Here is a 23,287-nt window from a genome sequence, read left to right as displayed (position 1 = left end):
TTTATTTGTGTTGCAGATCTCCACTTCGCCTGTTCTAGTATAAGCAAATGCCACGCATCATAGTTTCACCAGGCTGTTAATTTCATGAAAAGCAATTGAGAATTGAGATCGTGTATCAGATTTATTTCATCAAGGAACATTGTTGTAATTAATACAAAACACCTTTGAGCCACCTGAAGAAAAACACTATAGAGCACTGACCAACCATGCGGTTTTAAGATATGCTAGATCTATTGCTGCATGCTTTATTGGTCAGTAATTACAACTAGGATAATCGAGCCACATTGGCTGGCTGAGCTGGGACCAATGTTTTTCTCTGTTAAAGAGTCGGATACATCTATGCTTGAACACAAGAAGAAGCAGAAGGAAGAGAAGACTGCAATGGAGGAGGAGATGGAGAATATGAGAAAAGAGCAAGCGGAAGCAGATAAGTTGAACGAGGATAGGGAACGGGAGAAAAAGGCAAAACAGCAACAGCAAGTCATCATGGTAGGTGTGCGGAAGGGCCCAAGGACGTATCTCAGACCCAATAAATAAAGTTTGTGAATCGAGCTAAAATTTCTAGAGCTAGCGACTTGTGTTTTCTTTGAAACGTATCTGTTGTACCATAAGAATTACTAATCAGAATGAATATCAACACTCAGAGAACCATATTTTTTATGAAGTTACCCCATATTACTTAAGCTTTGTTATATCACTGGCCATTACTATCCAAAGATTAAAGAGCATGTGTACATAAACTTGGTGAAAGAATATATGCTGTATTCTTTATATTCTTTGATTCAAGAGGTTTTCATGTGCAATGAAATCTTTTTAGCTTATCAGCTGACATAGCACGTTCTTGTTGGGCGGAAGATGCTCACATTTTGAAGGGGACAAGATACCGTAAAATAGCATTATTATGTCAGTCAAAATTACGTTTCAGATTTATTATGTCTTGATTTATCTGCTTGCTTCATATATTTTGCTCGTATCTTCGACCTGGACATTTTAACAAGGCATGCTATATTAACATTCTTGACCGATGAAACAATGTGCCTTCGGTTTGGTAAGCAGAAGATATAATGCACGAGTTATATGCGATCAATTATACGTAATATGTCTTAAATTAAATATTACAAAAGAACTGATGACTAACGATATTACTTATATAGCCTTGCTCGTTAATGAGCGGTAATTATGGGTCAACGAGCACAAAAGGGGGTGTCTTTTCTTCGAACGATGTCTCTTTCCCATTCCAAGTTCTTTTCTTCGACCGATTTGTTTCACCTTCCAAATACCTCCCAATCTTTACCTTATAGAGATCCTTTCTGAGACTCTCATCCCACCCTTTGCTTTGAATCGAAGCGAGGAGCAATGCCTGGGTTAGGGCTGCCCCAAAGATCAGGCTTGCAGCACGAGAAGCAAGGTTTATTTGTGGGAATCGTTCGGCCCTCTGTATGTCGGATTCCGTAGCTATGGTTGCGACCGTCGAAGCCCGATTCAATTGTCTAGAGCTCATAATCAGGGGATCCTTGGCCGATGTGTTTCAAGGGTAAATGTTGGATCCAATTTTCGTATTTCATGTTTGTTTTTTTATTTAATATTTTTTTATATCGAAACTCTTGTAATTGTTGGTATTTTGGTTTCTTGATGTTGATTATTGCGCTGGTTCTGTTCATTTGGAAACGGTATTTTTCTTTATTCTTTATTCATTGCTCTTTTAAGTCTTTTTTTTGCGATAGTCAGCAGTCGATGTTTTATGAGCAAAAGATACATTGCATTGAGCTTGTAGAAATGGTTTCGGTTTGCAACCTTCAAGATCGATTTTATTTGATGGATTAAGACCCAAATCTTTGCTTTAATAGAGTCGCTTCAACATAAATGCATTGTTTAACTAGGATGGATGCTAATTTTTCAGTGTTAAAATTACATGCATAACACAACCGATCAAATCTTGGCTAGGCACTAACAAACTTTGCACACGAAACAGTATTCGTTATGCAATCGAAATTCAAAGCGAGAAAATTGAATAACACGCATAACACAAGCAATGAAGAATCACGCCAAAACCACATGAAGAGGCGATCCCTGTATCAACACGATCGAAATATCCAAAGATGTATCTTCTAACAATAATGTGATTGAATCGTCCATGAAGCATTCTACCATGATAGCACAATTGATGCATCATACATTAATGATGCAATCAATCAGTCATGAACTAACATGTGATGACAACAATCAACCATCAAGCATCTTACGACACAATAATGAGATCGAATTGACAAAATGATCAAATCGGCCATGAAACTTCTTATGACAATGATATAATCGAATCGATCATAATAAAACATCTTATGATTATGAAAGTCTAATAAGAAAATAACTCTAAGTGGTGTAGCCAGCTTAGACATGAAGCATCATCTAATAAGCATTCAATGTAATTGGCTGACATCATCTATGACCTACGAGCGAGTGGTTGAAAATGAATATCAATGGATAGGCTAAAGAGTTTTTGGACGAGTCGGAGAGAGTAAGGTTACGACAAGGAGTCTGCTGGCAGTTGGTATCTGTTAACAGAATATGATAGTAAGATAAATGGGGATCGAACCACTTTTCACGGTTTTAGTATATTTTTCGTCCTCTTAATCTGCAATTGGAGGAGGGTAACCGTACCACCAGGTCTTCGGACCTTCTGCACCAGCCACCGTGGAATTAATAAGACGTCACCAGCCACCGTGGAATTAATAAGACGTCACCAGCCATCGTGGAATTAATAAGACGTCGAGTGGGGATCATTTTCCAATGCTCCATGTGAATCGGAAGCGTCGATTCAGAGTCTGGTGACCGTCGATGTCAATAAGATGATGGATGTTTGATCATTTTTACACACATCTAGTTAGTTGACTGTACTCAAAATTGCATTATTTATACGTGTAGATCACGTGATCAGGTCCAATGAATTGGATTCTTCTGTATTGTCTGGGGACTGCGGTATAGTGGTCTAGTATATCCATAGTCGATGAGTCGAATGAATTATTATGGAAATAATAATTCATTAAGCTAGAAGGAGTTCTAACATGTATGACTCACGACCAGCTCGATATTGGACCTAGAGGGAGCATCTATCTTATTGGATATCTAATAAGCTCATGAATTATTGGATCTTATGGATGAGATCTAATAAAAGCCCATGATAGATTATTAAATATATAGATCTACTAATCTAAAAAGGTTTGAGTAATTAGATGCAGATCCAATACTCAATAGGGGAGGATTAATTAGGGTTTGATAAGGACTTCTATTTAGTTTGGAGTTTTGAGGAGCGTCGTAATTTTGCTGTGTGAATCACTACTAGAGAGGAGGGCGCTTGATCCTCCTTCACCCTCTCCTAAAGATTTACAGAGACATCAGGATATACAATCTATCTATTATATATGTAATTTTAAGTTTTACGAATTTTTACGCATAAATCTTCGCACGACAACGAACAAACATACGAGGAATTAATGATTTTATTTTTTATTCTTTCGTTACGCATGTGATTTCGGCTTGAAGAATTTTCAACGATTGATATGAGAGTCAGATTATTCGTACAATAGATTGATTTTAAAATATTTATTTTATGTTTCGGCGAACCTTCTGCCACAATCGATACAGAACCGACAAGACTCAAAAGAGATGAGTAAACTGCTGCCCTTATTTATAGGCTTAAAGGAAGGCAGGAAGCTACGCTCCGCGGTGTAGGCTTCATTACTGTTGCAGCGGCTTATGATTGGAATAGGATCTTTGAGCGAGCAACGTCCGATTCTCAATAAACGACGGACTGCTGCGAAGGCACCTACAAGAAGAAAGAGGCCTTAGATCGCCCCTGCAGAACCGCGCTCAATCAAAGAAGAAATCAAGAAAGAAGTAAGCATACGGGGCTAGTACTTTTTCTAAGCTTACGGGGCAGCGCTGCCATCTGCGTGCAGGCAGGCCGCCTGCAGCGGCGCCCGCAGGCACGGCGGCCACCTGCGCGCGGGCACTGCGCCCGCGCGCAAGGGCGTCGCCTGCGGACGCTGGGCCTGCACGCGAGCCGCTAGCAGCGGCGGCAGCGAGCCCTAGCGGGCGGCGCTGGCCAGCTGGTGCGGCGCCGCCCGTGGGCAGAGGCGCCGCGAGGCAGCGGCTCCTGCGGGTGCCGCGCCCGCGGTGGCGCCCACCTGCAGGGGCGGCGCCGCCCCCCGCCCCCCGGCCCCTGCAGTGGCCGCCGCCGGCAACACAGAAACAGAAGGGGAGAGGGTTAGGGTTTTCTGGGCAAAAGACAGTTTTACCCTTCGAAATTTGAGAAATTTCGGTTCTATCCTTTGTCCAAATTTCGAAAATACCCCTCAGACGAACTATCGTGATGCATGGAGATTTTGAGAGGGTTAAGATTTTATGATATCATCTTTTGTTCTTGAGTGATTTTGAGGGAAAAAAAAAACTTGGTTGGATTTTTTGAAGGGGTCATTCATAAGAATATAGAATATTTCTCTTTACTCGTTTGAAAATTTATTTATTTTTTGATAATTTGTTGTTACTTAACATTTATGGTTCTTTCTGCTTTCTAATTGAATGCTATTGTATCATAATTATATGCAGATAGTATCCGTTTCACATCACAAGTAGCGTGTGGAAGAACTATTATGGAGGTGAGCTTTAAATTAATATTCAGCTTTTATTAAACTGTTATTAATTATCCAGTCCATTTCTTTTCATGGTTTAACATACATTCTCCTATGATCTTGTGTTTTTTATCGGTATACTTCTGACTAGACAACTTCATTTGCATTTGCATGTGCACCATTTGATCAATGTAGGAAGTGAAAAAGGTTATCGATATAAACTCAACAACCACTATCTTGGAACCTGAAACAAGCATCAGGGGAGGTTTGTACATGCCACAACAGGAAAGAGTAATGTATAGACCCCCAGAGAGAAAATCGATTTTGGGTATGTATGTCTATCTCTTTTAATGTTATCATCGCCTTCATGCTGGAAGGTGAGAAATTGAGAATAATGCATGTCCTACACAGTAATGTTCATTAACACTTTGGAACTATTGATAATGCTGTCAACAGGTTTGGATGTTCTTGCTAGTACAAAAAAAGAGAAGGGGGATATGAGATTTAAAGCACCTGCTCCAAAAAAAGTTATGACCTTTGACTCTTTTGACGAAGATGAGAAATGCGACCCTTCTGGGATTGAAGAATCAAGAGATGATTCACCCCGTGGTTTTCGGGGACACACATTTAGGCAGTACCGTGCATCTTTTGTTGAAGAAAATTCACTTCAAGGTCAGGTGCCACTTCTATGTGAAATATAATTTATACTAAGAAGTAACTCTTTATTTATAGTTTAATTTTCTGCTAAATGGTGATAAAAATGTCTATGAAGTACTTGTCATCTACTATGATAGAGATCTTCTAATGACATCAGGCTCGAAACTATCAGTTACCTAGCAACAGCAGGAAGCTCATTGAGATGTTCATTTCTTCTCTATAGTTTGTGGTATAATATGAGGAATATGCTGACAGCTGTATAGGTTTCTGTAGGTTGATTGGAGAATTTTTTCTTTCTATACATGTGTTGTTATATACACTTGGGAAAGAACATTTAAAATTAATGTTTATGATTTTTGTTGATTTTAACCTGTGGTTGATACAACTTGCTACGATGTCTCTTGAAAATTTTTATTTTGGTGATCAATACTGGTAAGGAAATTGTTTGCTGTGCTATTGTGCATATCATGTTTTATTTTTGCATGTTTTCACCAAGCAAAGCTGTGGATCGATATATGCATGATTGGAAATAAAATGTTAATTAGAAGGCGGGGATCAGAATAAATTGATTGTTTGATGGTGGGAGAAACTGTGGAACTTGAGAAATAATTTATGGAGGTTAGGTAGTGCTAAGTGCTAACAATTGTTGGATAATACTTCTTTAAAGTTTGATGTGATGAATGAGATGATTATCTGAATATATACACTGTCGAGAAATGAATATGCATAAGTATTTCATATTTGAACATTATGCTTGCTCATTCCTTAATAGGGTGTCTTCCACATGTCTTTGTAACCCTTTAAAACATACTTTTAGAATGGAGGCATTAGATTGCATGAGTACGTTTTGCCAGTTATTTGACTTTGTTTATGACTAACTTGATATGCCTTTTGAACTTTCAGAATCTACCATAACATCTGATGGTGCAGGCAGCCAAACCTCTCACTCACGACGCACAAATGAAACCCCACGTCTTGAGGTACATTATTTTGCATGAGAAGGCCAAGCTTAACTCAATTTTAACTTCATTAGGTATTGAATATTTAGTTTATTTTTCATTTTATACTGAAAATTTTGTGGCATTTGATGGAACATTATTTTAACTATTCCCTAGTCATCCCTAAATAAGAATTGTACCTGTACATTGACTTAATTTATTATCCGAGAATTCATCAGAGATTCTGCTTTTCCAATAACTTTGGCTTTGAAAAATACAATGAAACTCATCGCATCGTGGACAAGTGCATTTCTTGGCATGCATGTTGAACAACATATTGATATCAAAAAACCCCAAGGCTAGGAAACATATGAGAGATGAGAAATTGGAACATTCTAACCATCTTAATTTGATGCACTGTGATTTATTTAAAGACTAGATGAGTCTTAAAATAGTTTAGATTCAGCAGTCAGTTTATCATTTCCATTTATGAAATTGTTTTAAAAGGGTCCCATAGCTTTGTTTTGTGTATATGATTGAATGTTTTTGATCAGATTATAAACATGGTCTTTATGTTACATTAAGTCCTCACGATATTAATGCAAAATGTACAAGTAAATCACTTTAGCAGTAATTTTAAGTGAATGATTGACTGTTAGAAACTAGGTCTGCTATGCCTTCAACTGAAGATTTTTTTTCTATTTCATCTGCAGAAATGTAATTTCTTTTATTAATGATGTAGAACAATGTTGACTGAATCACACTCTAACGTTCAGGTATATGCCCCAGACATTTATAAGATTCTTTACTTGGTATTTACTGGGCCTGGCTCCTAGTAGACTCCAAAAATAGTAAGTTTAATTGGTAGAAGTTAAGACACTTTACATAATTTGAGTGAGGTGGAAGGAGGATTTGTTGCCACATGAAAGAAGATGGTGCAATGATTTTAAAAGTGTTGGATGAATTTGTTATTTGGATGGAGGAGTTCGAGAATTGACACCTGACATTAGAGATGAAACAGCAGCCCTGTCTCTTTTTTTAATTAAAATGAAGTGATTATTTCTCAACCTTTGTTTTTCTAATTAAATTTAATTGAGTGTCACACTTCTAAATCTCTCAAGAAGCATGAAATAAAGAAAATCATACCATCTTGGTTATTACATAGCCACATGTTTAGTTTGTGCAACATGGACATCTACATCCAAGGATTTTGGCCCATTATACCTTAAGAACTGGGGATGGACTTAGGTAACTTTTCTGATATAGAAAGCATATCAAGAAATTAGCTTTAGCCCACCTACAATTAAGTCGTTTAAAACTATGTGGGAAAATAGAGTTTGTTATCCTGCTAGACCGTGGATGTGGTCAGGAAGTGTGGAGGCTCTTGGGGCTGAATAAAGTAGAACAACATGATAATGTTGGTTTAAATGATACTATGCAAGATCAAAATTGTATGCAGCTTTTTCGAGAATATTCTTTTGGGGATCATGTGCATGTAGTTCTTTACTTGTATTGGTTTGCTTCTATAGAGTTTGTTTCATTTGGTTTTTGTTTAGGAATAATGCATTTTTACTAAAACCAAAGCCGAGATTAGCGACATGTATGTGGTGGCTGAAAAAGTGAGAACAGTATGTATGCTAAGATTGGGACTCGATGACGGAAGAAAGTATGAAGGAATTGCTTGTTGTCTGGTTGGTATGGTACAATGTCTTGCCATGCATTTCCTTTGCTGGTTCAGGCATATATCATGTCATACTAGAAATAAGTAGCAGGCCTAATCTATCTTCGTAGAAAAAAGTTGTTACCGTGCTCGCTGTTAAAACTAGGTATTTTTTTGGGTTTAGGGTGTGCATGTTAGCACCAAAATCTTATCATGCCGGCTTATATGAATTCTGTGCATATCAAAATGGGTAAATGCAAATTGTTAGTTTTTTATGTTCTTTTTGATGTGCGCTTAAGTAAGCATGGATGGCCATCCTAAATATTATACTTGCATAGTTCTGTTTAACCATGTTATATCAACTATATCTCTTGTGTAGAAATATAGCCTCAAGCCTTCAACCTTCTTAAGAATTATATAATGTTCTATTTTGCAAGTGATGAGCCACATCTAGTCGAGTTGGCAAGAATGCCTAATAAAGAGAGCCAAAAGCCACCTGCTCTCGGAGATCTCCTTTGGGGTCCACCTTAAAAGGTCAAAATTGTGCAAGGTTTACCGTAGAGCCGACATATCTTTGCGGGCCACAGTATCTGTAGCTGTGATGAGGCCACATTTAGTTCCATATTAGTTGAAGAGTTGGAGAGCCAATGCCTAGGACAAAGCTGAAGGCTGCTCCTCTCTCAAAGGTGCCTTTTGGGATCTACACCATTCGAGGCCCACCGTAAGCAAGTAATTCCTCGTGGGCTAGTAAGTCTGCAATGACGATGGGTGGTCTATGATAGACCTTATTAACAAGATGCTGGTTGGGTTGAGTTTCTTTAAGTGCTTTTGTAGTGAAGATCAGTGATTGGGAGCATCATTTGTACCACTTTACTGTTCTTTTTTCATTTTTCTGCACATATTTTATATCTCGTTATATTAGAAAAGCAGAAGAGAATGAGATGATTAGATATTACAAATTACTAAGTCTCTAGGACCAAAATTCCAAAGGTAACTCAGATAAATATCGTCTTTATCGTCATCACCATGTAACTAACATTTTCTAATCAAATTGTTGATTAATGATTATTTGATGTTAAAAATGAAATAAGCTTTGGTATATTGTGATGATCTGTTCTATTTTTAGTATATATTAACATGCACTATCTTAATATGTTCGAAAGGTCTCTTCGTCTAGAAGCTCTAGGAGCATTCATTCTCGCAGTTCAGATAATTACGAGAGGAGTGAGAAACAAAGGTATCGCAGTGTTGAATATGGCAGAAGAGATGAACACGGGAGATCCAGATATACTACGGATTATAGCAGGAAGAGGAGTCGGCACGAACAGACTTCAAACACTCCTTGTAAGTTTGATCTTTTGATTGAATGTGGTTTATTCAGTTGTCTACATGGTTTTTTTATTTGAGCTAATGAGACCTATAATTCCCAGCTAGGTCAGGCTGGGATGACGGGAGGTGGGAATGGGAAGATACTCCACGTCGAGGTTCTAGGGACAACTATTCTGTGTCTCACAGATATCGACCTTCACCCTCTCCAATGTTGGCAGGTGCCTCACCTGATGCACGGCTTGTGTCCCCGTGGCTGGGCGGTAATACACCTCGTTCTGCAGGCAAGTATGACAAAATAAGTCAGATTTTAGTTATTATATCATTTACTTGAAAATCTCTTTCTTTTACCTTTATTTGTACTATCACTAGAAGCTTTGATGATAAAAATGACCATTGGGACTACAGGTTCTCCATGGGATAGTGTAGCTCCCTCTCCAACACCAATACGTGCCACAGGCTCCTCAAAAAGATCTGATTCGTCTCAGAGTGGAAAACATCGGCTACATTTTACTGTTGCAGCTGATTCAGAGGTACCTGTATAGAGTTTCTATTTTCTATTTAATTCTAATAAGTACAGTGCTATATGGTTCCTGGCATTGTGTTCTCAGTTTTGCATGTGCCTATATGATGGGTTTTTTTTCCTAGAATATATTAGCATCAAAAACAGAACTTTGGGAAATTAAGGTAGAGTTGCACATATTGATAAATGCCCAAAACATTTAAAGCTAGAAGTAGCACCTCAATCAAGCTTTTAATATTAATGCGGCCAATCATGATAAATGCTTCTTGTCTCTAGTTGCTTGTTTAACCATGGCCATTAAGCTCTAGACTATGATTAATATAAATGGAAGAGACTAACTTGAATTTTGACGAATGAGATGCCAGCTATTTCCTTGCATTAGTTTGCTCTGTATGCATATTTATCTCTGAATTCCAATTTGTATGTGGTTAGTTTTGTTATTTGATGATTGTATAACCTTATAGACCTGAGGGCAGTCTTATATTGACTGTGATGTCCAGATGAATGTCTTTTGTTCAGGAATACAAGACAAGAAAGAGGGAGGCAGACTTAGCGCAATAGAGGGAGGAGAAAGAGTGCCCCTCCCTTTTGGGCCCCAAAACTGGAAAGACTGACAGATTTAGGAATCTCACTTAAATTTTTGTATCTTTGATTATTGATTGGATTTTTGGATTTAGACCAGATTCAACATGCTGTTTACATTCCACAGAGAATGGATTAGACTCCAGTGTCTACATGTTACCTACTACTATCGTTATGATGATGACATAATTTAACTGGACCTGTTAACACAGTGAGTATAATAGTAATTGTTGTATGTTATATTGCATTTTCTGAAGTCAAGCGTTACAAAGTGCCAATTCACATTTAAAGAATTTAGTAGTAATTAATTGCTACAAAGATTTCAATCTTATTTTGATTTTAATTTATTTTTTATTTTTACATAGTATTGCTGGAATAATTTTTAACATATCTTTTAAATATTTTACAATGATATAATACTTTTAAATATTAATTTTTTATTTTTAGTTTTTGCAATATTGTTTCAACATTTTCATAATTTTCTATTTATATTATTTTCTTTATTAACTTGTTTAATAAAATTTATATTTGCAAAACATTTTCAGTTTTTAGGAAAACAAAACCCCTTCAGGATTTATCAGTAATTTAAAGGTAATGAATAATATAACACACGGCACATTGTGTTTCATTGGATATTATATTCATATATTAACTATAAATAAGATGCATCACCTAATTTGTTATTTGTCATGCTGTATTTTCATATGAAATATAGTAATTTAGAGTAACTTCATTACAAATTAATATATGATATGCAACATTATCTTTATGATGTCTTTGGTCTATTTTTTCCAATTCCTCTCATTATCCTTATTTTATAAAATTTGAAATTTAGAGATTTTTTTGTTTCTCAATTCTGATTTCTCTTATATGACTGGTCCAACCAATGCTATGTTTTTGCAATTGACTGATCCACATACTGATTCTGATTTATGACCTATGTTTTGATATAAAGCTTCAGAATTATCTGGTAGAAAGAGTTGCATGCATTAGAAGAGCACATGCGATTTAGAGGAATGAATATGATTATTGCAAATGAGTAGCGCAAATACGTTATGAGGACTTTCTTCTGAAATAGGTCTTTAATATATAGGAATCTGTTATAAGTCTTTAGTTTTCTTAAAATCATCCAGTGGGTTCTCTTGCATCATTTTCTAGCTGTTTGCCAAATTGTCAATTTGGAAAGAACAGAATGGTGGTGTTATGCAACAAAAAGAACCATCTAAAGTAGATATCAGAAACTAAAAGGGGCATCATGACTACTCCGTTGGAACATTGCGACTCCCTCTCTGCTGGAACAAATGGTTGGTTCTTGATTGAGTTCCAATTTATTTGTGTTGCAGATCTCCACTTCGCCTGTTCTAGTATAAGCAAATGCCACGCATCATAGTTTCACCAGGCTGTTAATTTCATGAAAAGCAATTGAGAATTGAGATCGTGTATCAGATTTATTTCATCAAGGAACATTGTTGTAATTAATACAAAACACCTTTGAGCCACCTGAAGAAAAACACTATAGAGCACTGACCAACCATGCGGTTTTAAGATATGCTAGATCTATTGCTGCATGCTTTATTGGTCAGTAATTACAACTAGGATAATCCAGTGAGATATACATTTCCCTTTCAAAATTTTTCTTATTCGGTGGCTAGTTATGGCATGACATGAATGGTTTTTATGCAACAATGATACCTTGGAGATGAATCTGTACTATGAGGTTGGTGGAATAGATTCTTCGTATCCTGGTTAGGTGTTCGGATAAATATAGCTTGTGGGTGGATATGTATAATGGATTTTGTGGTTCTATTAGTTGCATACTGTCAACTTGTTGGCATGATGTTTTAACTTGCATTGTGCTGTTGCCATCCTGACAACATGCTGTTACAAGTCACATCCTTTGGTTCCGTTTAGGCACAAGAAAGGTTTTCCAATAAAAAGAAAATGGCTTACCATAAAAAACCTTTCGAGAAAAGAATTTTGAACAAATAACACCCCCATGGTTATTTTTCTTTTCATGACTCCTGTACAAGGCAACAAGCTTCAGACGATTAGCAACTAAGTTAAAGCTGTGCCTTGAGACGAACATTGTTACCATATTTTTATATAATTCTTTGTGAAAGGGACATGTCAACCAGCTTGGCATCGCAGATTTTAGCGTTAAATACTTGATTGTTGCATCGTCTAATAGGTTCAGCGATACCAAGTTGAAATCTGGTAATGTTGTTTGCTATGCATTTCACTGGCTCTGTTACTAATTCATGCCTAATTACTCCCAAGGGAATATTGTCCATTTTTGGTTGCCATATCATTATTTATTAAGTTAATGTAGCCTCATTTATACATGGTGAGAAAACCATACCATTTGTCTTCATTATTATGACCTTCTAGCTTCTGCTTCATTCTTCTATGTGCTTTGTTTTTAGTATTCTTTGATTCTTAGTTATTTTTTAATGAATTCAAAGGCTTATCTGCGCTTGTTTGTTCATTGGTTTATCTGCCATACCAGGAAATTGAAGCAGCTGAAAGCACCTTAACCACATTTAAGCCTTATGAGATCACAGAGGAAATGCGCCAAGAGATGGATTACAATGCTGACCGAGCATGGTAGCTGCTTGTTTATGAACCTTTCTTTTGACTGAAATCAAAGTGCTATAAACTTGTCTTGAAAATGTTACTCTGACATTCAATTTAATCAACTTATCTTTTCTAAAATTTTTACTGAAAACAAGGATTGAGCACCTTTTATTTTCTATAAATTTGACGTATTGCTTCTTGTACATAATCCTTTGGGGCTTAATGAATGTTATGTCATGAAAGTATCAATTGCGCTCTAAGTCCCTTGATGTTTTTTTTGTAGGTACGACAGAGATGAACAGAACACAATGTTTGATGGTGATAGTTCGTCATTGTTTGGTGGGGATGATGCTTCATATAAAAAGAAAGAAGCATCACTGGCAAAGAAACTGGTATAATATATCATTGCCTCTTCCTTTCCTGATACCGAAATAATGTAGTTTTAGCAATATAAGCTTCCATATTTTTTTTGCTCTATATATTTATATCTCTTTATGTTAGCTTGCAATTAGAAGCACAAATGATTTTTGTTGGAAGTACTTCAATGTGAGTTCAGCCAATTAGTTTTGGTAAAAGTGAGGCTAGTAGCACATACTCCTGGGTAGCATGGTGATACTTGCATTTTGGATCTTCAGTTAATACCACTAATGCAATTATAAACTTCACAAAATGAAGCCAGGTTTTTCTTTTATTTTTGCTTGGATGGTTTAAATGGTTTTTTTCTGAGAAAGATTACCTTTTGCATTTTCACTGTGGAGTTTGTTGGTCACATTGGATTTGCAATTTGTCATGAGTTTAACATGCAAATTTTTTTTACTTGGCTCTCCTCTGGGACCTGGCTTTTCTTTTTGCTTGGGAGGTTAAATGATTTTTATTTTCCTTGATGAAGGTCATTACCTGTTGTATTTTCATGATGAAGTTTGTTGGTCACATTGGAGTTGCATTTGTTACAAGTTAAAAAGCAATTGTTTTACTTGGCTCTCCTTCACGACCTGGTATAGTAGCCTTTTGGTTGGCTTTTTTGTTGAAAGTGCGTTTGAGTTCAAGTCTATCTCAAGTCCAGGTAAATTTAGATTTAGTCTATGGATGAGGTTGGGTCCTAATTAATTGTGTCAAGTTATTTTTTTTCTGTCTTTCAGAATTTTCATTTTTAATTTATTAGTATTTGTTGTGAAAAGGGATTGAGACTATTTTAGTTATTTTAGGATTCTAACCTTGGTTTCTGGTGAAATATTTGAAGTGCAGCTTTTGGTATGTGTAACTAATTAATTGTTATCCAAAATAAGCATCAAACTTATACTTGATGGATGTAGCAATAATACATCATATCAGCCTTTGATATGACAGTATTAAAGATTATGGCTTGGGAGAAAGAAGAAAATAAGAAATACAAGCAGTCAATTGTAATCTTTATTGTCTTTCTGATCTATATCGAGATTTAATTTTTATTATACTACTTAGGAGAAATGTATGTTGTATCGAGTTATGAAATTAATATATAAGTTTTCCCTAAAGTATGACATGGTCATCCTTTTTCCCTGCTTATAAGATTCATCTTGTTTCTGATCTGGCCTTTTACCTTGTTCACATTCGCTCTGTTTTATACACCTCTTACATCTGTGCTTGCTTCACTCATAATAATTTGACTGAAGCTTTTTTGGATTTTGATATTACTGATATGAAGTGGAAGGTTCTAGAATGCTCCCCATGCAGTTTCATGTTTCTGATTTTGATATTGCGGTGGTCGTATGACCCATCTTGTACAAGACATGTACTCTCTCATGATGCAGGACATTAGTATTAGGCTTGATATGAACATGTTTTTTTGAACCAGCAGTAACCCTTCAGATTAAAAGAAAATTATTTATAAGAGCAGCTATGTTTTGTCTGCCACTATGTTGAGTAGCCGAGAAGAATATTTGAAATGGTAGGAGCAGCTTAAGGCTTTTGAAATGAATGTCTAGACAGAATAAATAAAATAGTGAATGGCACCTCTGGAAAGTTTGATATGTAGCCTGTTAAGTTATCATGTATGGAACATCATCTGAAATATATTGGATGTATTCAAGAGGTAAGGCTAGTTAATTAAATTTGTCTTTAGCGGTTGGAAAGCTTGGCTTATTAGATTCCTGACTTATCTAGACTTTGTTAACCCAAAGTCATTATCACCTGCTGGATCTTTATCCTTGGTACAACTTGGAGATTGTACTAATATTATTGCAAGTCATAGTAGAAAAAATAAATTCATTTACATATACCACTTTTTTTCTTATATATGTGTAATGCTGCAGACTCGTAAGGATGGAACATTGATGACCCTTGCCCAAAGTAAGAAGTTATCACAATTGACTGCTGATAATGCTCAGTGGGAAGACCGACAGCTATTGAGATCGGGGGCTGTTAGAGGAACAGAGGTGCAGATTGACTTTGAGGATGAGGATGAGCGCAAAGTCATCCTTTTAGTTCATGGTATGGTGAAGTTAGATCTAATTGTTCTACAGTATTACTCTGTAATGTCTTTATCATTACCATTGATGCTATGTTCCAGTGAGTACCTCGGTGTCCTATTCTGTCATGAAGGAGGAATATGAAGTTGATAATGAACTCTTAGGGTGATGTTTGTTGTTCATGCTATAGATTTTGGGCCACAAGTTCTAGTGTGGTGTCTACGGTAATCACATTATAATCAGACTCATATTTGTGCTTACAAAAGGATTTTGCATAAATTAAAGAAAAATTTCTTATATATCAAGTCCGATAATTTTCTATTATTGCACATTTTTCCTGTTCAACTGTGGTGATTATTTTGGCATAACAAACCTGTGGATTATGTACCAAGATTTGTTATCACATATCTTACCAAAAATTAAGATAATATTAGAATCCTAATCTAATTTAAAGATACCCAAATCTATTAAAAAAGGAGGATTATTTACCAAGATTTGGTATCGCATATCTTATAAAAAGTAAGGATAACATTATAATCATAATATAACCTAAATATATCGAAATATGGTCAAAAAATCATTTCTATACATTTTAATGAAAATAATTTTGTAATACCTAGAAAATAGAAAAAAATCATTTCTCAAATTTGTCCAGCAAGTATCTGTAAGATAAATAAATTTCCAAAAGGATTTATGTGGTGAAATGTGCAATTTGTTTCTGTGATAAACGTAACTAGCTGTTTGAGAGCTTATAGAAGAGAAATGTCACTTGTTTCTAAGATATTTTGAATGTCATTTGCATTCTTTAAAGTATACAATACCTATGCCAGAAGCAAGCTACCCTTTTGTTTAAGAAGTCTACTGGGAAGTGTTGTAAGTACAAGCAGTTTCTTGAGAGATTCTGAAGGGCCATCATTGATAGACAAGATAAAAGACTTGAATAATAGAAATTGTCCTGCGTTAGACTTATCTGATATTCCATTATCTATGATAAATATCCATGCGTCATGAAAAAATGCTGGTCTTTCAGAGAGATGTTGTTTGTTTCCACTGTTTTGAGTGAGTCAAATTTTATATAAATACCAAGTTTGTTTGGAGGAATCCTAACTTATCTTTGATGAAGTAAAAAAAAAAACTCTTAGTGATGAATCCTCTAGACTGAAGTTCTATTTTTGCAAAAGGCTGCTTGTGCTTTTTGCTCAAAACTTCCTCTGTGCACATACTGATATGTGTGTTAATTGACATGTTCTGGCAAAACATGGTTAGACAGTTTGCCATTTTCACCCATTTTATGTTACCCTTATCTTACTGTTCTAGTTGATAGGCATGACAATATGAAGTTGCAACAAAGATGGTGCTTGTTTGGTCCTTATGAATTGTATTACCAAGTGGCTGAAGTTACTGAGCACCTGTTCCAACTTTTTGCAGATACAAAGCCCCCTTTCCTGGATGGTAGGGTGGTATTCACAAAACAGGCTGAACCTGTAATGCCTATTAAAGATCCCACATCAGATATGGCCATAATTGCTCGTAAAGGTTCTGCTCTGGTTAGGGAAATTCATGAAAAGCAGAGTATGAATAAGTCACGCCAACGGTTTTGGGAGCTGGCAGGATCAAAACTTGGTGACATTCTAGGGGTCCAGAAGACAGCTGAGCAGGTTAGTATTTGTGATCTTAGCTGATTAATTTTCTTGTCCATCTCCTTTGAATAACTCAACTTTCTCTGCTTCAAATATCAGATTGATGCAGATACCGCAGTGGTAGGAGAAGAAGGCGAAGTGGATTTTAAAGAGGAAGCCAAGTTTGCAAGGCATATGAAAGAGAAAGGTGAAGCAGTAAGTGAGTTTGCCAAGTCGAAGTCCATTTCACAACAAAGGCAGTATCTTCCAATATATTCTGTTCGTGAGGAACTGTTGAAGGTTAATATCTATAAACATATTGGTCAACATATTCATTTTGCACTCTATAATGCATGCTTTGTTTGGTTCTCTTTAAACGTCATATCATATTTTGTGTTTTCTGTTATATGTTGAATGAAATTAATGATAGGCTTTCCTAGGAAAACAAGTTGACACGAAAAGTTAACAACTCTAATCCCCTTCGCCACCTCTCACAACCATAGTCATCCATCCGAACCTAGATTGCTGCTCTTTGCTATCAGTATTCAAAGTAGCCATGCAAATGCTTTTCCCTCTCCTCACACTCTATTTGTCTTTTCTCATTCTGTTCCTGCGACCAACATGGACGGAGTGTGACCTACTAACTCAACACATGCTATCTCTATGATTCGTAACACACTTCTCATTTGATCTCTCTCTCTCTCCCCTCTGTTTTTTCTCCCTCTTCACTCAAATTACTACTCACCATTGTGTTGCACCGCTGAAGTTGAATACCGATTTCACATTCTTGCCCTTTCCCTGCCTCTTTTGTAATCCTTTCTCTGTCAGCTACTGACAACATTCGACTGCAATGGTGCTCAACAACCCTTTGTTTCTGTCACAAATTGTCTTTCCCTTCTCTGTTCTAGCTTCTCTCCCTTTTCTCTCACTTTCTTATTTTCCCTCACACCTTTCTCTCAGTTTCTCTCCCATACTTCCTCTCGTTCTTTGTTTCTCATTAAAATGTTTAGCTTTATAATGGTACACATGAAATTAATTTTTTATTTTATACAAAGATACCAAAGGTATAAGTCCATTGACAAAATGGTACTGTACCGGTCCCGTAGATTACCAAAATCAATATCAGACCAGTTTTTAAAATATTTTCTAGCATTGTTGTTAGATGCATAGTTGATTTCTAGGACCACCAGTTATTTAAATGAGTGATTACCAAATAACAATTCAACTACTCCCATATTACACATATCATGAATGAGGCTAAGATACCCTGCACTTGTAGCATGGCCCGGTACATTTGATATCCTTAGTAACTGTGCTACGTATTATTAAATTTGAGACATTACATGTTAGTTGTAACACCATTAAAAATTTTCCTCGTGTTGGTGATATCATTGTTGTTTTTTATATGTTCATGATTTCCTATGCAATTGCTTATCACTGTGCTTAATTCTTCTGCTTGCTCTACATTAGGTTGTTCGTGAAAATCAGGTAATAGTTGTAGTTGGAGAGACTGGTTCTGGGAAGACAACTCAATTGACACAGGTAACACCCACTTCCAAAACTCTCTTTGATTTTATTCAACATATAAGCCGTTTATTGTTAAGCTGATGATAAAGCTACCTGACAGTATCTTCATGAAGATGGATATACAAATAGTAGTATTATTGGTTGTACACAACCAAGACGTGTGGCAGCCATGAGTGTTGCAAAACGAGTCAGCGAGGAGATGGAAACAGAGTTGGGTGATAAAGTTGGTTACGCCATAAGATTTGAAGATGTCACTGGTCCAAATACTATAATAAAGGTTTTTTTTTACCTTATTTGGAATTTCTTTACTTCATGTTCTTACTATTTTTTTTATGCTTACTTCAAAGTCTAGAACTTCCGATGTTAATTTTTGTTCCATGGGCATCTTTAGTCCATTTTATTACGGTATTTGACATATTTAGTTCATTTTATTACAGTATTGGAAGTATTTAGTTCATTTTATTATTGTCTTTGATATCTTTAGTTCCATGACAAAATTCACTCCTTGATTGCATTCCACTGTATATACAGTAGGTTTATTTCAAAATGTTAACTATTATGAATTGGTTTAGCAACTGCTATGGAATCTTATTAGGATTTCTCCTACTTAAGTTCTAGCTATATTCTTCTCTTGATTAATTCACTTATGCATTGGACTAATTGGCCTACTATTTAGGATCTTCTAGTAATTTCTGGTGATAAACTTAATTGTATCATTTATCTTAGATTGAAGTATACTCACCAGAATGTTATATTTTATTTGTGTAGTACATGACGGATGGGGTACTTCTGCGTGAAACATTGAAGGACTCTGATCTTGACAAATACCGGTATGCTTATTGTCCTTTTTTTTGTTTCTATTTTTGTTTTAAGAAGACTTATTTTCCACACTTTTTAGAATCGGTTGTTCTTATTCTATGATATGAAATTCCATAGAAAATTATCTTTAGCTTGCAGGATTATTTGTTTCTGCCATGATGTTTGGATATTCTTAAAATTTACTTCCTTTGTTCACGTCCATCAGATCAATAAGTAAATTGTCAAGTGCACTGCTAGAAGATGAAAAGAGGTTGTCTATATGTGACAGTATTAAAAAGTCAAGGAGAACATAAAACTAACCTATTACCTGGTAAACTAAGACTCATTGCTGAGAATTATCTTTCACAACACTCTTCCATCACTGTTTAGTAAAGGACTTTTTCTTGTTATTTACTTTTAGGAGAAGTTGGAAATAGAACTATGCTTTTCCAAAGCATATTGGAGGAACATTTTAGAGTTTCTTACTCCTTTTTTATATGATCTTTCCTAATATTTAGCTTGAGGGGAAAAAGGATATTAGAACTATGCTTTCTGACAGAAGATGTAGAGATGGGCGGGGTTTTGGAAGATGAGGTGCCATTCTTTTTCATATAATATCTTTCCTAATATTTAGCTTGAGGGGATTAAAGATCTTAGATTTATGCTTTCTCGCAGCAGATTTAGAGATGGGTTTTTGATTAAATGTTGACTATTAAATTAGATCATTGGGTATCTACTTTTGGAAGATACGCAAATAACCTGTCGGAACATACAATCAACAAATGATAATTGTAGTTATAAATTCTTACTGTTGCATTCTTCACCATGTCACTCCCCTTTATATGCTGTACCGCTGTAATCTTATGCTCACAGTTGTTCCAAAAAGTCATTCTTTCTAACTGTGGAAATTCAAGTCATTTGATCTCTTGTTCAGCTACCTTCATCAAACCGATATCATCGAGGTTTCTTGTTCAGCTACCTTTTTTGTTTTTGCGGTGGTCACCTACTGGTTAACCAGGACTGCTTGTCCTTGTTCTCCATTGGATCATCCAGAGATTTACTTCGTGGTGGATTTTTTCTTTTTCCTGGACATACTAACTGCAAGCTTGGATGGATTAGTTCTTGGTGTTCTTTTCTATGTCTAAAGCTTATGCTATCAGATAGTTTTGTTTTCTCCTTTGCTGCATGGTAGATAGTGTAAATTGACCCATAAAGCTATTTCTATTCATGATCTCATTGTTTTTCTGCTCTTCCTGTCCGACGAATCGAAGAGGATAGAGTCTCGTTATGTACAAGGGCTTTGAGTTATGCATTGATTTAAACTAAGTGATGTTATGTTGTCTTAGCTTGAAAAACTTCACTGTTTGCTAATGTTGATATTGGCAATAAAACAAATATTGCTTCTAGTTACTATATACATAACAGACTTTAGGTAGTTATGATCTTCGAAGTGTTAAGAGGGAAAGATTCTTTGAATGTCTTTTGCTTGTTTTCTCAAACTTAATTTTTATGCTTTGTTTTTTGAGGCACAAAATTGTTAGGAAATCACATAGAACTTTGCTTTCATAACATGAACTGTTTTTGAACTTTGTGTATCCTGAGAAATACTTCTTTTTCCCAGAGTAATTATCATGGATGAAGCACACGAGAGATCACTGAGTACCGATGTTTTATTTGGTATACTGAAGAAGGTAGTTGCTAGGCGACGCGACTTCAAGCTTATTGTAACGTCTGCGACGCTGAATGCTAAAAAATTTTCCGACTTCTTTGGAGGGTAAGATGAGTCAGCTTTGTAAGCTAATACCTTTACTGATGACCCATTTATTTACTCTCTGCACTCCTGGCCAACCTAACCTTTTTCTCTCTATGTTCCAGTGTTCCGACTTTTCAAATCCCTGGAAGGACATTCCATGTAAATATCCTGTACAGCAAAACACCGTGTGAAGACTATGTTGAAGCTGCTGTTAAGCAGGCGATGACTATTCACATTACAAGCGCTCCTGGTGACATTCTCATCTTTATGACAGGGCAGGATGAGATTGAAGCTGCCTGCTATGCTCTTGCTGAGCGTATGGAACAGCTCATCGCATCCACAAGCAAAGCAGTCCCAAAGCTCTTGATATTGCCTATCTATTCTCAGTTGCCAGCTGATCTGCAAGCAAAGATCTTCCAGAAAGCTGAAGATGGTGCTCGGAAATGCATTGTTGCAACCAACATTGCAGAGACATCCCTTACAGTAGATGGTATCTTTTATGTCATAGACACAGGATATGGTAAAATGAAGGTTTACAATCCTAGAATGGGCATGGATGCTCTACAAGTGTTTCCAGTTAGCCGAGCAGCAGCTGACCAACGGGCTGGGCGTGCTGGCAGAACTGGTCCTGGCACTTGCTATCGGTTATTTACAGAGTCTGCGTATCAAAATGAGCTGCTTCCTAACCCTGTTCCAGAGATCCAGAGAACAAATCTGGGCAATGTGGTTTTGCTGCTTAAATCCTTAAAGATTGAAAATCTTTTGGATTTTGACTTCATGGATCCGCCCCCGCAGGAAAATATTCTCAATTCAATGTACCAGCTGTGGGTGTTGGGCGCCTTGAACAATGTTGGAAGCCTCACTGAGATTGGGTGGAAGATGGTGGAATTTCCCTTGGATCCACCGCTTGCGAAAATGTTGTTGATGGGGGAGCAGCTAGAGTGCATAAATGAGGTTTTAACAATCGTGTCTATGCTTTCAGTGCCTTCAGTTTTCTTCCGACCAAAGGATCGGGCAGAGGAGAGCGATGCGGCAAGGGAAAAATTCTTTGTTCCAGAATCTGATCACTTGACACTTCTCAATGTATACCAACAATGGAAAGCAAACCAATACCGTGGGGACTGGTGCAATGACCACTTCTTGCATGTGAAGGGCCTTAGGAAGGCAAGGGAAGTCAGATCCCAGCTGTTAGACATACTCAAGTCCTTGAAGATTCCCCTGACTTCTTGTGGGATGGAGTGGGATGTGGTCAGGAAAGCAATCTGTTCTGCTTATTTCCACAATGCTGCCAGATTGAAAGGTGTGGGTGAATATGTGAATTGCCGGAATGGAATGCCCTGCCACCTGCATCCCAGCAGTGCACTGTATGGGCTTGGATACACTCCAGATTACGTGGTTTACCATGAACTTGTACTGACCACAAAGGAGTATATGCAATGTGTGACTGCAGTCGAGCCACATTGGCTGGCTGAGCTGGGACCAATGTTTTTCTCTGTTAAAGAGTCCGACACATCTATGCTTGAACACAAGAAGAAGCAGAAGGAAGAGAAGACTGCAATGGAGGAGGAGATGGAGAATCTGAGAAAAGAGCAAGCCGAAGCAGATAAGCTGAACAAGTCGAGGGAACGGGAGAAAAGGGCCAAACAGCAGCAGCAAGTCATCATGGTAGGTGTGCGGAAGGGCCCAAGGACGTATCTCAAACCCAATAAATAAGGTTTTTTGTGAATCGAGCTAAAATTTCCAGAGCTAGCGACTTGTGTTTTCTTTGAATTGAATCCGTTGTACCATAAGAATTACTAATCAGAATGAATATCCACAAAAGTGGATGTCTTTTCTCCGAACGACTTCTCTTTCCCATTCCAAGTTGTTTTCTTCGACCGATTTGTTTGTTTCACCTTCCAAGTACCTCCCAATCTTTTCCTTATAGAGATTCCTTCCGAGACTCTCATCCCACCCCAAAGATCTTATTGACCGTCGGTGTCAATGAGATGATGGATGTTTGATCATTTTTACACACATCTAGTTAGTTTACTGTACCCAAAATTGCATTATTTATCTGACGTGCAGATCAATCACGTGATCCAAGTGCCGGTGATGAAGCCACTCTTTTCTTCTTTTGTTTTGTTTCTTCTTCTTCTTCTTCTTCTTCTTAGATCAATCAATGTCTTTCTCCCGTCGTTTCGTTTCGTTTCCCACCGTACCTGAATGATCACGCAGAAACTACCGTGGATCACATCCAAACTCCACACTCGGTC

The 23,287-nt window shown here is 36.8% G+C and overlaps 2 protein-coding genes across 3 annotated transcripts; both read left to right on the top strand.

Annotated features, from left to right (window-relative positions):
* Window positions 1-306: 306 nt before the first annotated feature.
* Window positions 307-4,309, top strand: LOC135677930 (uncharacterized). The gene is made up of 2 exons (XM_065190336.1): window positions 307-493; window positions 3,957-4,309. Exons 1-2 carry the CDS (start codon window positions 307-309, stop codon window positions 4,307-4,309), a joined length of 540 nt encoding a protein of 179 aa, XP_065046408.1.
* Window positions 3,709-22,873, top strand: LOC108953203 (pre-mRNA-splicing factor ATP-dependent RNA helicase DEAH7-like). 2 transcript variants are annotated; one of them, XM_065185851.1, is made up of 18 exons: window positions 3,709-3,894; window positions 4,606-4,655; window positions 4,824-4,956; window positions 5,085-5,300; window positions 6,189-6,265; window positions 9,047-9,227; window positions 9,314-9,493; window positions 9,618-9,742; window positions 12,821-12,918; window positions 13,172-13,280; window positions 15,180-15,357; window positions 16,764-16,993; window positions 17,075-17,254; window positions 18,425-18,496; window positions 18,582-18,758; window positions 19,250-19,311; window positions 20,901-21,053; window positions 21,155-22,873. In XM_065185851.1, exons 2-18 carry the CDS (start codon window positions 4,650-4,652, stop codon window positions 22,743-22,745), a joined length of 3,768 nt encoding a protein of 1,255 aa, XP_065041923.1. In that variant the 5' UTR covers window positions 3,709-3,894; window positions 4,606-4,649; the 3' UTR covers window positions 22,746-22,873. The 2 variants fall into 2 exon arrangements, with proteins under 2 accessions (XP_065041923.1, XP_065041925.1); XM_065185853.1 differs by lacking the exons at window positions 4,824-4,956; window positions 5,085-5,300; window positions 6,189-6,265 and having other exon boundaries at window positions 3,710-3,894.
* The last annotated feature ends 414 nt before the right edge of the window (window positions 22,874-23,287 follow it).

This window comes from Musa acuminata, chromosome BXJ1-6 (genome assembly GCF_036884655.1).
Source record: "Musa acuminata AAA Group cultivar baxijiao chromosome BXJ1-6, Cavendish_Baxijiao_AAA, whole genome shotgun sequence".
In the NCBI taxonomy this organism is placed as follows: domain Eukaryota; kingdom Viridiplantae; phylum Streptophyta; class Magnoliopsida; order Zingiberales; family Musaceae; genus Musa; species Musa acuminata.
Note: the sequence above shows the minus strand (reverse complement) of the source record. Positions and strands in the feature narration are given on the sequence as shown.

Coding starts and splice junctions, on each gene's coding strand:
- LOC135677930 (XM_065190336.1), top strand. CDS start 307: ATGTTTTTCTCTGTTAAAGAGTCGGATACATCTATGCTTGAACACAAG. Junction 494..3,956: donor ACAGCAAGTCATCATGGTAG/GTGTGCGGAAGG, acceptor ATCTGCGTGCAG/GCAGGCCGCCTGCAGCGGCG.
- LOC108953203 (XM_065185851.1), top strand. Junction 13,281..15,179: donor CATCACTGGCAAAGAAACTG/GTATAATATATC, acceptor GTAATGCTGCAG/ACTCGTAAGGATGGAACATT. Junction 18,497..18,581: donor AGACAACTCAATTGACACAG/GTAACACCCACT, acceptor GCTACCTGACAG/TATCTTCATGAAGATGGATA.